The sequence below is a fragment of the Physella acuta genome, unplaced genomic scaffold (genome assembly GCF_028476545.2).
Source record: "Physella acuta isolate Inbredline_101_S28 unplaced genomic scaffold, ASM2847654v3 ptg000178l, whole genome shotgun sequence".
NCBI classification, from domain to species: domain Eukaryota; kingdom Metazoa; phylum Mollusca; class Gastropoda; family Physidae; genus Physella; species Physella acuta.
Genome location: NW_026731697.1, coordinates 162242 through 176234, shown reverse-complemented (window position 1 = coordinate 176234; position 13993 = coordinate 162242). Strand labels below are relative to the sequence as shown.

At 35.4% G+C, this 13993-nt stretch overlaps 1 protein-coding gene across 1 annotated transcript in view; it reads right to left on the bottom strand.

Moving 5' to 3' along the window:
• LOC131936434 (peroxidasin homolog) overlaps window positions 1-13993 on the bottom strand; it is a 35036-nt gene that overhangs the window by 2690 nt on the left and 18353 nt on the right. Inside the window, exons 5-24 of the mRNA XM_059293409.1 lie at window positions 13443-13514; window positions 12499-12662; window positions 10146-10263; window positions 9530-9699; window positions 8801-9070; window positions 7764-7880; window positions 7440-7601; window positions 6334-6488; window positions 6101-6212; window positions 5696-5826; window positions 4976-5111; window positions 4555-4788; window positions 3872-4038; window positions 3267-3576; window positions 2772-3013; window positions 2146-2488; window positions 1700-1930; window positions 1288-1405; window positions 762-970; window positions 293-408 (exon numbers count right to left, since the gene is read on the bottom strand). Coding sequence (XP_059149392.1) covers window positions 293-408; window positions 762-970; window positions 1288-1405; window positions 1700-1930; window positions 2146-2488; window positions 2772-3013; window positions 3267-3576; window positions 3872-4038; window positions 4555-4788; window positions 4976-5111; window positions 5696-5826; window positions 6101-6212; window positions 6334-6488; window positions 7440-7601; window positions 7764-7880; window positions 8801-9070; window positions 9530-9699; window positions 10146-10263; window positions 12499-12662; window positions 13443-13514 — 3577 coding nt within the window. The remainder of the gene's footprint in view (window positions 1-292; window positions 409-761; window positions 971-1287; window positions 1406-1699; window positions 1931-2145; window positions 2489-2771; window positions 3014-3266; window positions 3577-3871; window positions 4039-4554; window positions 4789-4975; window positions 5112-5695; window positions 5827-6100; window positions 6213-6333; window positions 6489-7439; window positions 7602-7763; window positions 7881-8800; window positions 9071-9529; window positions 9700-10145; window positions 10264-12498; window positions 12663-13442; window positions 13515-13993) is intronic.

The window sequence follows — 13993 nt, the reverse complement described above, 5'->3', positions numbered from 1 at the left end:
TCACATTTAGATTCAAGTAAGTTTTACTTTTTTATAGTATCTGTTTGCCAGATTGAACAATTAGAATTATTTTTAAAATAAACAGAAAGAGATACTGGTTGTAATAGCACGTGATAAAACGAAACACAGAAACATTATTTTGAATTGTATATGTAATAACTTATTGTTTTGAAATTTTTTAAAACTCTTCTTATTTTAGTTTTCTGTCAGTTTTGATTGATTTAACCTAACTCCAGTTTTCATAATCTTAATGTCATGGTGGTTTTGTTTAAAACAACAACAAAAAATTTACTGTGTTATTCATAAAATTTGTTTCTTCAGGACGATCTTCAGGATAGCTGTAGTCAGTGGATCGTCTCCCTCTAACATGTGCAGCAAATGATGCTAAGGTTGCTCTTGTCCTGCAATCTTAAAACCAAATGTGCACCATTCAATTATTTTCTTTAACTTTTTCAGGCATGTATGCTACATTGTTAGGGAGATTACTCTCAATCACTAGCAGAAAAATAGAGTTGGATAGCAATTTGTTATTAAAACTAGAAAATAATTTTTTTTTCTTTCTTATTTGTTAACATTTGTTGAGCAGATGTAACAATTTTTAACATTAATTACTAATAATTAAAACTCAGAAACTGTTAATTAAGTATTTTCTCTGATAGGTATGGGGTAAGAGCCATCCGAACTGTGGACATGTAGTGAATGTATTATTTTCCTACATGTTATACTTTACAAAAAATGACTTCCAAGAAGGAGAGCTCTACCTTCACAGCAGTCTGTCCAGTGAGTTAACTCCAATCTTGGAATCTGCTCACAGTTGAGATACTCATCATCACTCTGTACGCGCATGAACACATCCTTCTGTACACGTGTTATGCTGTCACTGCTGTCACATATGGCTGTAGCAATAGATGTTTGCTTGATTGCTTCCACCTGCTCCGGTGAAAAGATCCCATCTCTTTCATACCAGAATCTGGAAACATCAATAAACATAGACAGCTATTTTAACCTTTTTTTAAATTTAGAAAGGATATAGAAATAGTAAGAAAAATAAATTATCCAATTTTTTTAAAAATTGATCAGATTTACTGTAATTTTACCAAAATAAATGACTTGGTGGTTTTGAAATGTTATTACAAACACCAATTGAATTAATAAAACTGATTGCTTGGTTTCTAGTTCTATGATAATCAATGCAAAGGACACGACTGATCAATATTTTTTAAATTTAGTTGTTTTAAATTCTATAACTGCTTAGAAGCAACTAAAAGAAGGATAAAATGTATTTACCTATCTCCATCTCTTACTCTCTTAAACTGGTCTGCTATAATACACATGAATGTGGGTCCCATTTTGGCACCTTCTACCATTGTTTCACTCACACCTCCAATGAACAAATCAATGTTGTCTGAAAGAAATATTTTTAATGCAAGAATTGAAACACCACAGCATATGCAATTGATAAATCATCACCATCGTAATGCATTTTTAAAAAATATACAGTTGTACCAGTACATAACATTTACATAATTGTCAAAAGTTATGCAAGTAAATTTTGTATAAAACTAACAGAGTTTTGCAACATTTGCTGAAAAATCACAATTAAAGAAGTTAAAATATGTATTGTATCCTATACCAGTTCTTTTACTTATCATTATTAGAAATGTATTCTTTTATTGAACACAAGTAACTAATTCTTGACCTGGATGTCCGTAAAGTGCCTGCAGCCTGTCTCTGGTGTCCTTGAAATGTATTTCCCCCTTCAGGTCCTCAAAACTTCTGGCACGTTTCAGGCCACAAAATTCTCTGTAATCATTGTAAAACTGAAGGCCGTGATCTCTTCCACGCTGAACATTGAGAGAGGCCAAATCCTGACCAATGGCGTTGGAAACTTTAAAAAGTTTTTCAGTCAACTCTGAGTTCAGAAATTCACCTGCAATAGAATATTTTAAAGTTTAGGGGGATATAAAAACTAAATTATACATTCACAAAATTAATTATTCGCTATTCTTTAATTTTTCAGAAAAATATATCTAAGATGCTGTTAAAACAAATTAATTGAGTAGAGAGTAGATAAGAAAGATTCTAATACTTCTTAAACACATTTACATGCCATTTATATTTTTCTCAAAATTGTAATAAGTTTACCAGGCATTCTTTTCTTGGTGGCTCTTCCAAATAAACCCCTTATAAGTGGGTCAATGCCTCCTTCATCAATAAGTCTGTATGGAGAGAAGAAAGCTTGGTGCAGTGGCAGATGGCCTTCTTCAATCTCTTGGAAAGATTCATTGAGTCTGAACAACATTGGCTGGATTAGTGTGTGACCAAATCTTAGAGCAGCAGTAGCAAATTCATTGACAATGGAAGGGTTGACATCAGGCTTGTAGCCGGTGTAGTTCCCAATCATTTTCATCCCAATTGGCCCTAGCACTTTAGGCAGCCAATGGTTGTAGCTGATGTGTTGGAAGATGGCTCCTAAAATTTTTCTAGCCTGTTTAGTAAGTAGAAATTAAATTTTAGAACTTTTCAAGTAATTAGCCAGTATACGTCTTACTCTTAATTATTTTGAGACAATGGATATTGCATTCAAAATATACCCAAATTCATCCCTATCTTTTCTATACATACTATAGAAACCCAGATTGTCATTTGTTGGGTAAATTCTTGTGACTTTTAGAATATCTAATTTTTTAAAGCTACATCCTTACAGGCCCTACTAGTATTTTTCAAAACTGTAAAGTTATTGTTTGTTTCATTTTAAAATTTTCATTTACCTCAAAGAAAATTTTATTTCCATCCCAATGTGGATTAATCCTGTTGAGTCCTGTGGCGATGTGGTTGTGCTGCCTCATCCACAGAGTGTGGAAGGCTGTTAAAGCCAGCTGCTCATTGACCCTGTGGTCCCCAGCAATGAAACAAGGCACATCACGTTTGTTGCTTTCAATTTGACAATCCGCCCTGTGCAGTATATCTTCATCAAAAGGTAGCAAACGTCTGCTGCCACCACTGCCTGCCCCTGAAAACATTTCAATTTAAACTGAACCTGTTCACAGTAAAGAAAATAATTCACAGTCTTTATTTTACTAGTTCAACAATTAAATTTAAAAAAAAAACACAACAAATTTTATGTTCTATATAGAAAGTACACTAAAATTGTAGACTTCAACTGCAATTTTAGCGCTTTTCATGTAAAATAATATAACCTGCAACTAAGATGTCAGATAAACATGATTAAAAGATATATTTTAAGAAATTGATGAATATAAAACCTTCTCGTAACAGTCCTCTGTTACTGGCCAAATTTCTTAACGTGTTTGACAAGCGTTCACTGTTGCCATAAACATTACTGGCATCAATGAAGGCCGTCAGAGCATTCAGCTGCTGCCTTGGTGCCAGTGTTTTGAAGAACAAAGATGTAGCATCAGTGTTACAGGTGGCGCTGCTGCGGGTAAACCCAAGACACTGGTAGTCTCTGATCCTGGGGTCAGAGTTGGGCACTTGAATTGGGAAGCAAGGGTTTGTGTTTTCACAGGTTTCGTTACAGTACCTGCCATCACTAAACCTTGCGTAGCTAACTGCCTGTAATATGTAATATGATGTACATAAACGGTTAAATTATATATATATATATATATATATATATATATATATATATATATATATATATATATATATATATATATACATATGGAGCTTTTAAAGTTTAAAGATTGTATAAATTGTAACCAGGTAACCCATTTTATTATAACTAAAACATGATTTATATATTTGGTTAACATCTTTCTTTTCAAAATGACTATCATATTCAGCCCCATCATTTTACTTCTACCATTTTTTTCTTTCACATTTTTAATCCAAATCAAATTCTCATTACCTGGGGTGCAAGATCCATGTCGTGGTCAAGAAACTGACCCCACTGCATCAGCATATGCGTGAAGGTGTCATCATTTATGATCTGGTCATCAGCGGACATGAGGAGAGAGGACACCAGGCGGGCACTGGGCAGGTGAGTTCCTCTGTAGAGCCTGTGGCGGTTCCAACCTAGGTAAACATTATATAGTTGTTTTAGTTGCTACATGTAATATAATTTTTAGTTGCTACATGTAATGTAATTATTTTATTTACTACCTGTTATGTCATTGTTCTAGATGATGAATGTAATATAATTGTTTTTAGGTGTTAAATTAGTATTTTTTAGTTGCTACATGTAATAACATTTTTGGACATGTTACTTAGAATAAAATCTTTAAGATAATACTTATCATTTTTCAATGATTAAAAAGTGATGTTTATAATCAAATTACCTTGGGAGGCTACAATAAATTAAGGTTTGAAAAAAAAACAACTGAGAATGTCTGGTTTGAATCATTGAAATTGTGTTGCTAAACTATGTGTGTTGGGACCAATTATATAAATACTGAGTGCTTAATTTTTCATCTTTTATACTGGTGAATTAAAACCAGTTATCTAAACATCTGAGTGTTGAATTTCACATTTTACTTACTGTTGAATTATAGCCAGTTATCTAAAACCTGAGAGTTAAATTTCACAACTTACCTACTGGTGAATTAAAGCCATTTTCATAAATAGGTGGGAGCAGCCTGTTGAAGGCTGTGTTGGCAGCGCCCCACGTTGGGTGCTGGTAGTTGTTGCATGTACCATCCATGGTGCGGTAGCGCCGGTTAAAGCAATTGTCTGAGCAGTCGGCATCGTGGGTGCGCCTTAAGCAGCCGGAAAGATTTGCAATGATTTGAATATGAGCAGGAGAAATTAACTCTTCATAAGAATTTTCTAGTTGGAAGAGAAAAAAAGTAAAAATAAATAAAAATTATTTTGAAATGTATTTTTTTTTAAATAAAAATAAAATGTCTGTGACATGATTCATGATTATTAAATATTTAAATAATAAACAAATAATACACTGCAAAAAATAAAAATATTTGTTGTTTGCTTAAAATAATACAGAAACAATTCTAACCAGATCCAGAGAGATTGTAGTTGTTTCCCTGTCTAACATGCTGATAGACAATCTCCAACGTCTGCTCAAAGATCTCTTCTGCTCTTATAAAGTCCAAAGAATCTGGTGATGGGTAGCGGATGGATTTAATGAGATCCTGGTGGAATAAAAAACAATTTTCATCCTGCTTTTTGCAAATTAGTCTATCTTTAACATCAATTTCAAGTATGATGGCAGTTACTTGTGAAAATTAATTACTTTTTTAAAAATTAAAATCAAAACACATTTAAACATCTTATCTATGTACACATGCAGAAATCATATAAATCAGTAATATTTTTTTAAAAAATAAAACAACATTGCATTAGATTCTGAACTTCAATTTTCAAATATAAGATTTTAAAATATGTTTCATTCACCTCATGTTGGATTATTTTGGATTGTAATATTTCTGATTCTCTGACATAAAAACGCTATCCCACTTGCAACTTACATGAACATTTGGCGCAAAAGCTGTTAAACTGATATGTACAACTTACATGGACACTGTGTGTGCGAGTGTTGTTAAACAACTTACATGGACACTGTGTGTGCGAGTGTTGTTAAACAACTTACATGGATACTGTGTGTGGGAGTGTTGTTAAACAAAGATGCCTGGGTCAGGTTAAAAACTTACATGGACACTGTGTGTCCGAGTGTTGTTAAACAAAGATGCCTGGGTCAGGTTGAACAACAACTTACATGGACACTGTGTGTGCGAGTGTTGTTAAACAAAGATGCCTGTGTCAGATTGATGGCTAGATTGACTTGTTGTGTGGCTTGGGGGATGGCATCTCTCACAAATCTGTCACCCACTCTTGCTGTGTTAGCTCCTGTAGAAGATGCTAGAACTAAGTTTAAACCAGAAACTACTCCATTTATTTTTAACTCTGCACATTTCATGCTAAATAATTTTTTGGCCTGTGTTTATTATTTTCTTGCACTTAGCAAGCGAATAGCCCTTGTAAATACATCACGTCTAATGCTTGTTTTATTTTCATTATCCACAAGTAATGTTAAAAAATGTTGTGGTTAATATCCTTTTGACTAATGATAGCTTATTCAAAACAGATTTTACATAGAACAAGTTAAGAGCTTGATGCTTACCTTGTATTTGAAGATAAAATGATTTGGTAGCCCTGCCACGCAGATTTTCTGCGACACAATCATATCTGCCTTCATCTCCAGTCTGAACATTGGAGACACTCAACTGGCCAGCCTGAAAGTGGGACCACGGTCAAAAATCAAAACTTGCTCACAGATCAGTGTACAATTCAGTACTTGGTCATTTTAAAGGTGAGTGAAAACACAACACAGGATTATCATGTTTAAGGCCTTACAACAGCTGTGAATCTGTTCCTGTTTTGGAGGACCCTTCCATCTCTGCTCCATTCATACACTGGGGCAGGCTGACCTTCTGCAGCACAGCGGAGAGTTGTTAGGGAACCAAGGGCAGCTATCACAAAATCTGTGCTCTGTGCAAAACTAGGAGCCACTGTACAGAAACAAATTTAATATTTTATGACTGAATTGAAAACTAGGAGCCACTGTACAGAAACAAATTTAATAAATAATGACTGACTTGAAAACTAGGAGCCACTGTACAGAAACAAATTTAATAAATAATGACTGACTTGAAAACTAGGAGCCACTGTACAGAAACAAATTTAATAAATAATGACTGACTTGAAAACTAGGAGCCACTGTACAGAAACAAATTTAATAAATAATGACTGACTTGAAAACTAGGAGCCACTGTACAGAAACAAATTTAATAAATAATGACTGACTTGAAAACTAGGAGCCACTGTACAGAAACAAATTTAATAAATAATGACTGACTGTCAGAAAATTATTTTGCCTTAGTGATAGTCTTACCATAAAGGATTTGTTATATAAAAAAGAGAAAACAACAAATACTAATGTAATGTAGTAAATGATAAGTTATAAAATAAATAAAAAGGTTATCTTACAGCTTATTTGCTCTTGATTTTTTTACACCTTAAGATTAATTTCAATAGAAATTTTATCCAACTGTATTATAGCAACTCAGTTATGTAGAAATTAGATCCCATTGTGTAATGAATATCACAGGAACAGATATTTCTTTTTTAAAATTTGCACAACTGTGTGTACAAAAACAAGTTACAGGTACACAACTGTGTGTTCAAAAACAAGTTACATGTACTCAACTATGTGTACAAAAACTAGTTACAGGTACACAACTGTGTACAAAAAATAAGTTACAGGTATACAACTGCGTGTACAAAAACAAGTTACAGGTACACAACTGTGTGTACAAAAACAAGTTACAGGTACTCAACTGTGTGTACAAAAACTAGTTACAGGTACACAACTGTGTGTACAAAAACAAGTTACAGGTACTCAACTGTGTGTACTAGTGACAGTTACTCACACACAAGTAGTTCCTCTACTCACAGCTTACCATTCTGGACAATACTCAGGCGGGCGTTGGCTGTCACCACACCTGCGGCATTCTCCGCCCTGCAGGTGAAAGTGCCCTGATCTACTGCAGCTACATTCCTTATGACCAGGACTTCACCGTTCTGTTGTAAATCATATCTGCCATTGTTTTGTAATGGACTACCTACACAAGGATGATACAGTTTCTGCTAAACAAATCCATACATGCTTGTCTATTTGTAAAAATAAGTATATGTTTATCAAGACATAGATGTACATATTATCTATAAGAATATATAAAGTATATGTATTTATTGTTTTATTTATTTAAATGATGAGTACCTACCATTCTTGGACCAAGCAATAACTGGCTGGCTATCTCCCTGAGCCTGACACGTGAAGCTGATGGTTGACCCCAGGCCAGCATTGGTGTCTACAGGGGCACGTACAATCACAGGCCGCACTACAAGGATGAGGCTTTATGTTAAAATACATTGGTCATAAACTCATATTCTAAAGTTGGTGTATTATTAAATTATGTACTTAAAATTTTTAAAAACCATAGCTCACTCATATAATTAGTAATTATATGAGTGAGCTATGGTAATTATTAATTACTTTCAATAATAAATTTATGTTATTTGTTGTAAAGAAAGTAAAGTAATATTTAAACTTTATGGTGTACTGGCAAGGTGAAGAAGAGTTCACCTGTTTCAGTGATATCTATATATGAAGAGATTGTGTGGTCAGCATTAAGCCCAATCACCTCTACTTTCCTTAACATATATCAGGGACCTATCAGATCTGGGTGGACTCAGGGATGTCTTATGGATTTGAGCCCAGGATTTGAGCTAAAGACTTTCAGGTTAGCAGGTAAAAGCTCTACCATTCAACTATGACAGGTTTTGTGTTAAACAATAATGAAAATTATCGTATTTCTAAATTTTTATAAGACCTCTTTTGCTTTTAATCAGGGGCGTAGCGAGGGGGGGGGGGGGGCGGGGGGTGCGGACCGCACCGGCTGACACCATTTAGCGGGGTGACACCAAGGCAAAAAATAGCAAGATATATAGAGAAAAACTTGAAGGGGGGGGGGGGGGGTGCAAATCGAAAGTTTGAGGGGGGGGGGGGGTGCAAATTGAAAACTTGAAGGGGTGGTGCAAATCGAAAGTTTGAAGGGGGGGGGGGTGCAAATCAAAAATTTGAAAGTTCGTCCCCGTGAGTGAAGGGTCGCTACGCCTCTAGGGGGGTGACACCATTAAGTGCCGCACCGGGTGACACCCGACCTCGCTACGCCACTGCTTTTAATAAACTAAACATCAATAAGCTTTGGTTATATATAAACCCCATGAAATCTTAATGATTTTTGTGTGGGTGGCTTACCTAAAACCCTAACCCTAGCTGATGAGGAAATGGTTTGAACTGAGTTGGATGCACTACATTCATACAGGCCAGCATCGGAGACCCTGAGGTTAATGATCTGCATGGTGCCGTTATCAAACTGTCTGGCCCTGATGTTCCCTCTGACCGGCGCTGAGTTCAGGGTCCAGGTAATGCCAGGTCGGGGGTTGCCAGATGCCTGACATGGCAGCGTGATGTCATCACCTTCAGCAGCGACAACGTCACTAGGTGTTTCCATGAATTTTGGAATCACTGGAAAATATTTGACAGAAGAAAAATATTTATTTTATACATATATATGCGTGATTGAAGTTTATAAAATGATTTAAGGATATTCTAAAAAAAAATTATTTCAATAGGCACATTTATTAAAAAATATGTTTGCTTTTGGTTCCAAATAAGTTTATAACACATGTTTTTTAACAACTTATTTAAGCATAAGTACTTATGGGAGTAAGAAATATATTAACTTCTCTCTGTTTATTACTGTAAAGATAAATAAAGCTTTACTTTAATCCGAGGGTAGAATTTTTTGTAATTAAACAGCATTAATCAAGCAATAATTATTATATTCACAGAATTATACATGTGATTAAAAAAAAAGTGTCTTCCTAATATTATAGTTCATTGTATGAATAAAGAGGATTTTTTTTTCATTTGTAAAGGGAGTTAATCCATTAACATTTATAAAGAAGGGAGCTAATCCCTTACCATTATCTCCAATGTATCTGAGTTCTACTTTGTTGGTCTTGGTCATGCCCATGGCGTTTGTGGCCATGCACTCATAGGTGCCAGTGTCGGAGTTTTGAGCATCCTCAATCATCAAGGTGCCGTCTTCCATAACTTTGTATCTGTCACTCTCAGTGTCTTGTATGACATTGCTAGAAAATGTTGTTGATATGTGAATATATAGTTTTTCATATATATATATATATATATATATATATATATATATATATATATATATATGCTTATTTTTACAGAAGAAAATATTTGAATTATATATTAAAATGATAAGTTTTGAGTCCATTTTTATTTTAACACCATGACAATAAGAACATAAATTAATCAGGCTAAACAATTTTTTGAATCAAATGTTTTTTTTTAATGTAGGTTCAATTATTAAAAATTTTAAAACAAAATAAAGATTATAACTTTTGAAAACATTTCTAAGCATTTGAGCAAGCCACTATTATACAATCTTTAGAAAAGGAGGTAAACAAAATAAAGATTATAACTTTTGAAAACATTTCTAATTTCTAAGCATTTGAACAAGCCACTATTACTATTATACAATCTTTAGAAAAGGAGGCAAATAAAAACGTACTCATTGTGTAGCCAGGTAATCTCGGGTTCAGGAAAGCCTTTGGCCTCACAGTTGAAATATACAGTGTTGCCAAATGTCACGTCAACACTCTTTGGCTCTTTTACGATCGTCGGCTTTTCTTTGGTTTAAAAAAAATGGCATAGATAAACAAAATGGGTTCTGGAATAAAAACACATTTAAAATAATTTATTTGGTTTTAAATTAAAAGCTAATTCTAAAGCATTAGAAAATATCAGACCTATTGAAAAGAGTAGACATATAATGCTCATGACAAAACATCTTAAAGCCTAAAGTAAACACCTTCAAAACAATGGCGCTTTTAGTCCCAATATTTTAAAATATGATATGAACTAATACACTCCGCGATTTTTTTTTTGTTCAAAAGATCAAAGGAAAAAAATTCGGGTAAAAAATTCCGATTATCCGAATATTTGCGTCTTAGACTCTTGTTTAAACATTTACAAACTGCTACACTTGGATCATATTTCAAGGGAGACATACTTGGGATTAGTGTTAGATAAATTATCTCCCTTGAAATATTTTAAGAGGGTGAAGAACAGCGATTCTGTCATTTTTCAGTAGTTTAAAAATTGACAATTTATCTGCTTACTGTTTTGGAATGATGGATTTTAATTATGAAGTGTTGAAATTTTTTTTTTAAATTTAGTTATGTCACAAAAATATTTCGTATTAAGCTGATTAAATAAGAAGGTTGATACATTCTTTTGAGCTGAAAGGCAGTTGTCGATTACATGGGTTAAAAAATGTGCGCGCCTATCTCTTCACATCATTTTGTTCAAATACTAGATAAATAAACACAGACACACAGACACACACACACACACACACACACACACACACATATATATATATATATATATATATATATATATATATATATATATATATATATATATATATATAAGCGGTTGAGAACAACCGTATGTGAACACTTTACTGCCCACGTTCCTAGCCGGACTACAGTCTGTTAAGTTGAATAACATTTGGTCGTAGACTTTCTAATCAGGTGATAGACTTCAAAGGGGACGTAAGTCATCCAAGGGAAAGAAATCCATTATTCAGACGACCACCAGACGTCGTCCCGAGGTTTGGTGCATGACGTCATCGCGGCCACGTCAAGGACACAGTAACTGGGATTTACACCAGTCGTTTACAATAAACCGTTGGTTGTTGGTTAATCCCGTCTGACATGTTTTCGTTTGAACGGTTTGTTCTGCGACAGTAGCGCGGTTTTATCTGCAGCGATTAAGGGGTAAATAACTCCCTGCCTACAGAAAGATAAAGCGTTTCCTGTACTGTGGCGGGATTAGGCGAGAGTTACGTGATACAGATTAGTCTTGTGATGTCTGGCTCCATGGTTTATCGCGGCGCAAATCTGTGCTCCTGTCAGCGGTATCAATCTACCATTTATCAGTGCCGCATTTTAAACTTGTATCGCGAGTTCAGATTTTTAAAGTGAAATTTGTTAAAAAAAAACAAATCTGCGCAGAATTAATTCAGTAACCCAACAAAATAGATTGTGACAATTATTTAAGAAAGGCTTCAATTTAAAACATACCCCCACACTTCTTCAATTACCCACTCTCCGTCCCCCGTCCCCCCAGATCAATTTTCCCCCACCTCCTGTATTATTAGCCCCACAGTTCATCTTTATACCCCCCCCCCCCCCCCATCTCCAACCCTTTCATTATCCATATCCCTCACATAGCCCCATCTCTGTCTCAAACTATAAACCTATCCCTACCTAACCCTATCCCTATATTAACCTTAACCTATTCTGAATGAACGGGGGGGGGGGGGGGATTTACAGGTGATAATGTACTACTGTACTTTTTGGACGGAGGGGGGTAATTGACCATGGTGGGTAATTGACCCCGGTGGGTAATTGACAGTTGTAAAGTCTACCCCATCCCAGTTTAACACACGGTCAAAGACCAGTAACTCCCGACATTCTGGTAGACACGTGACTACGTGACGTATTGGGCACGCTCGGGTCAGCAGATCAACAGCCTCCATCTGCGGACAGGCTGTGGGTTCTCAGCAGACGAGAGCAAGATGGTGGGTGATTCGACTTCGCCACGTGTTATATAACAATTTTTGTATAAATATATGCTCTCGATTTTCGCCACATCAACTATAATTTAATTAAATAATTTTTTATTTTTACATTTTTAGTCGACATTATCCCTTAAGAATTGATGTTTAATGCGTCCCTCCCCCCTCCTCGTTTTGTCCTTAAACAGTTATCGACATGCGCATTTCTCAAAAAGATTAAAACAATTCAACTTGCCTTTGTGCTCAGTGAAGAGGGCAAGGGGAAGTAAGGACCTACCGCAGTTAAAATCCTCCTTGGAGATGCTCAATAGTGACCTCCCTTGCAGCTTGCTAGGATACTTGCAGATGACAGAGGCCTGAGTGTACCCATCCTTCTCCTTCAACATGTCGGCCAGCCACATCATATCACAATCGCACATCAGAGAGTTCGAGTCCAGCCGGCTGGGGGGGGGGGGGGGGAGTGATTAAAGGAAGGTGCTTTACTTGGTAATGATTAAAATGAATAGCTTATAATTATCGTTAATTAAGCGCCATGACTCTCCTTCCTCTTCTGACAAATTATTTAGTTTTTTTTTATTATGTATGTTGTTTATCAAGCTGTAGAAATATCTCAGAGAGGTAAAATGTTTTTTTTTTTCGATTAGAAAGGTTGGTACTCAGAAACGTAGATAGGAAAAAAATCCGAGGCTATGTTTTTGCAAGTATCGCGACTGAACCCTGGCCTTAACCCAAGAAAAGTCTAATCAGCAATCTATCTCCGACACTTGAACTAACCCTAAACCGCATCGTAACAAATATTATGACAAGAAAAAAAAACATCAATGAAATGAAATACTCTAATACCATGTGTAGTTTTAATATTTTTTTTATACGAATTTTTAATCCATGGAACATGTGTTAAGCTAATGTTTTTTTTTTTAAAAGACAGCTTTAAAATATCATTCAACAAGAAACATTGCTTCAATAAACTAAATTAGGAGGGCCTTTCCTTAGCGAGCAAATCTTCACCGACATTTTAGCTCCAACATTAGACCCCTAACAAAAATGTTTATATTTCAAGAATGCCACGGACAAGTGCCACGAAAAAAAAAGAGAAAAAAGAATTATCAATAGCACTTAATCTTCCGCCAAGAACATCGGTCCTTGTTTTTAAGAATCCGCGCGCGGGGAGGTAATCAAAGCAGCCGTCACTTTGTGAATGCTGCATGTGTCTGTACTTACAGCCTACGTAAGTTAGGGTTCTCATCAAAAAGATGGGCTGGAAACTTGGTCAGGTTATTGAGTTGCAGGTATCTGAAAGTTTAAAAAAAAACATTAATGGCTGATCCAGCTTTTTAAATCATCTGTCAGGTGTTCATAGGATACTTCCGGTGTCTTGCAGACGTTCAAGCAAACGTTTGATTTTTATAATGACTACCATCTTTACTCCAGCCTCGCTCTAAAGTACATTCAAGTATTCGCACTCACTTTCGTTTCAAGAAAAAAAATACATTTCTTATAGACTGAAATTAACACCCGTAACCTAAACCTATACATGAGCACCTACCCACCCCGCCACTCCATTCCACCACCCCACCCCATTATGTTACATGCGTTAAATGAATCATGACACACACTAGTGACACGTGTTTACATGCGTATTGCCAGTTCTGAAGATGTGATATCCCATCATTTTCTCGTATGCTGAGTGCGCATGACAACAATAATTATGACTCTGATGCGTCTGAGCTCCATTAGAAAACCGTTAGAGGCGTCGAGTCGTAGGTTCGAGT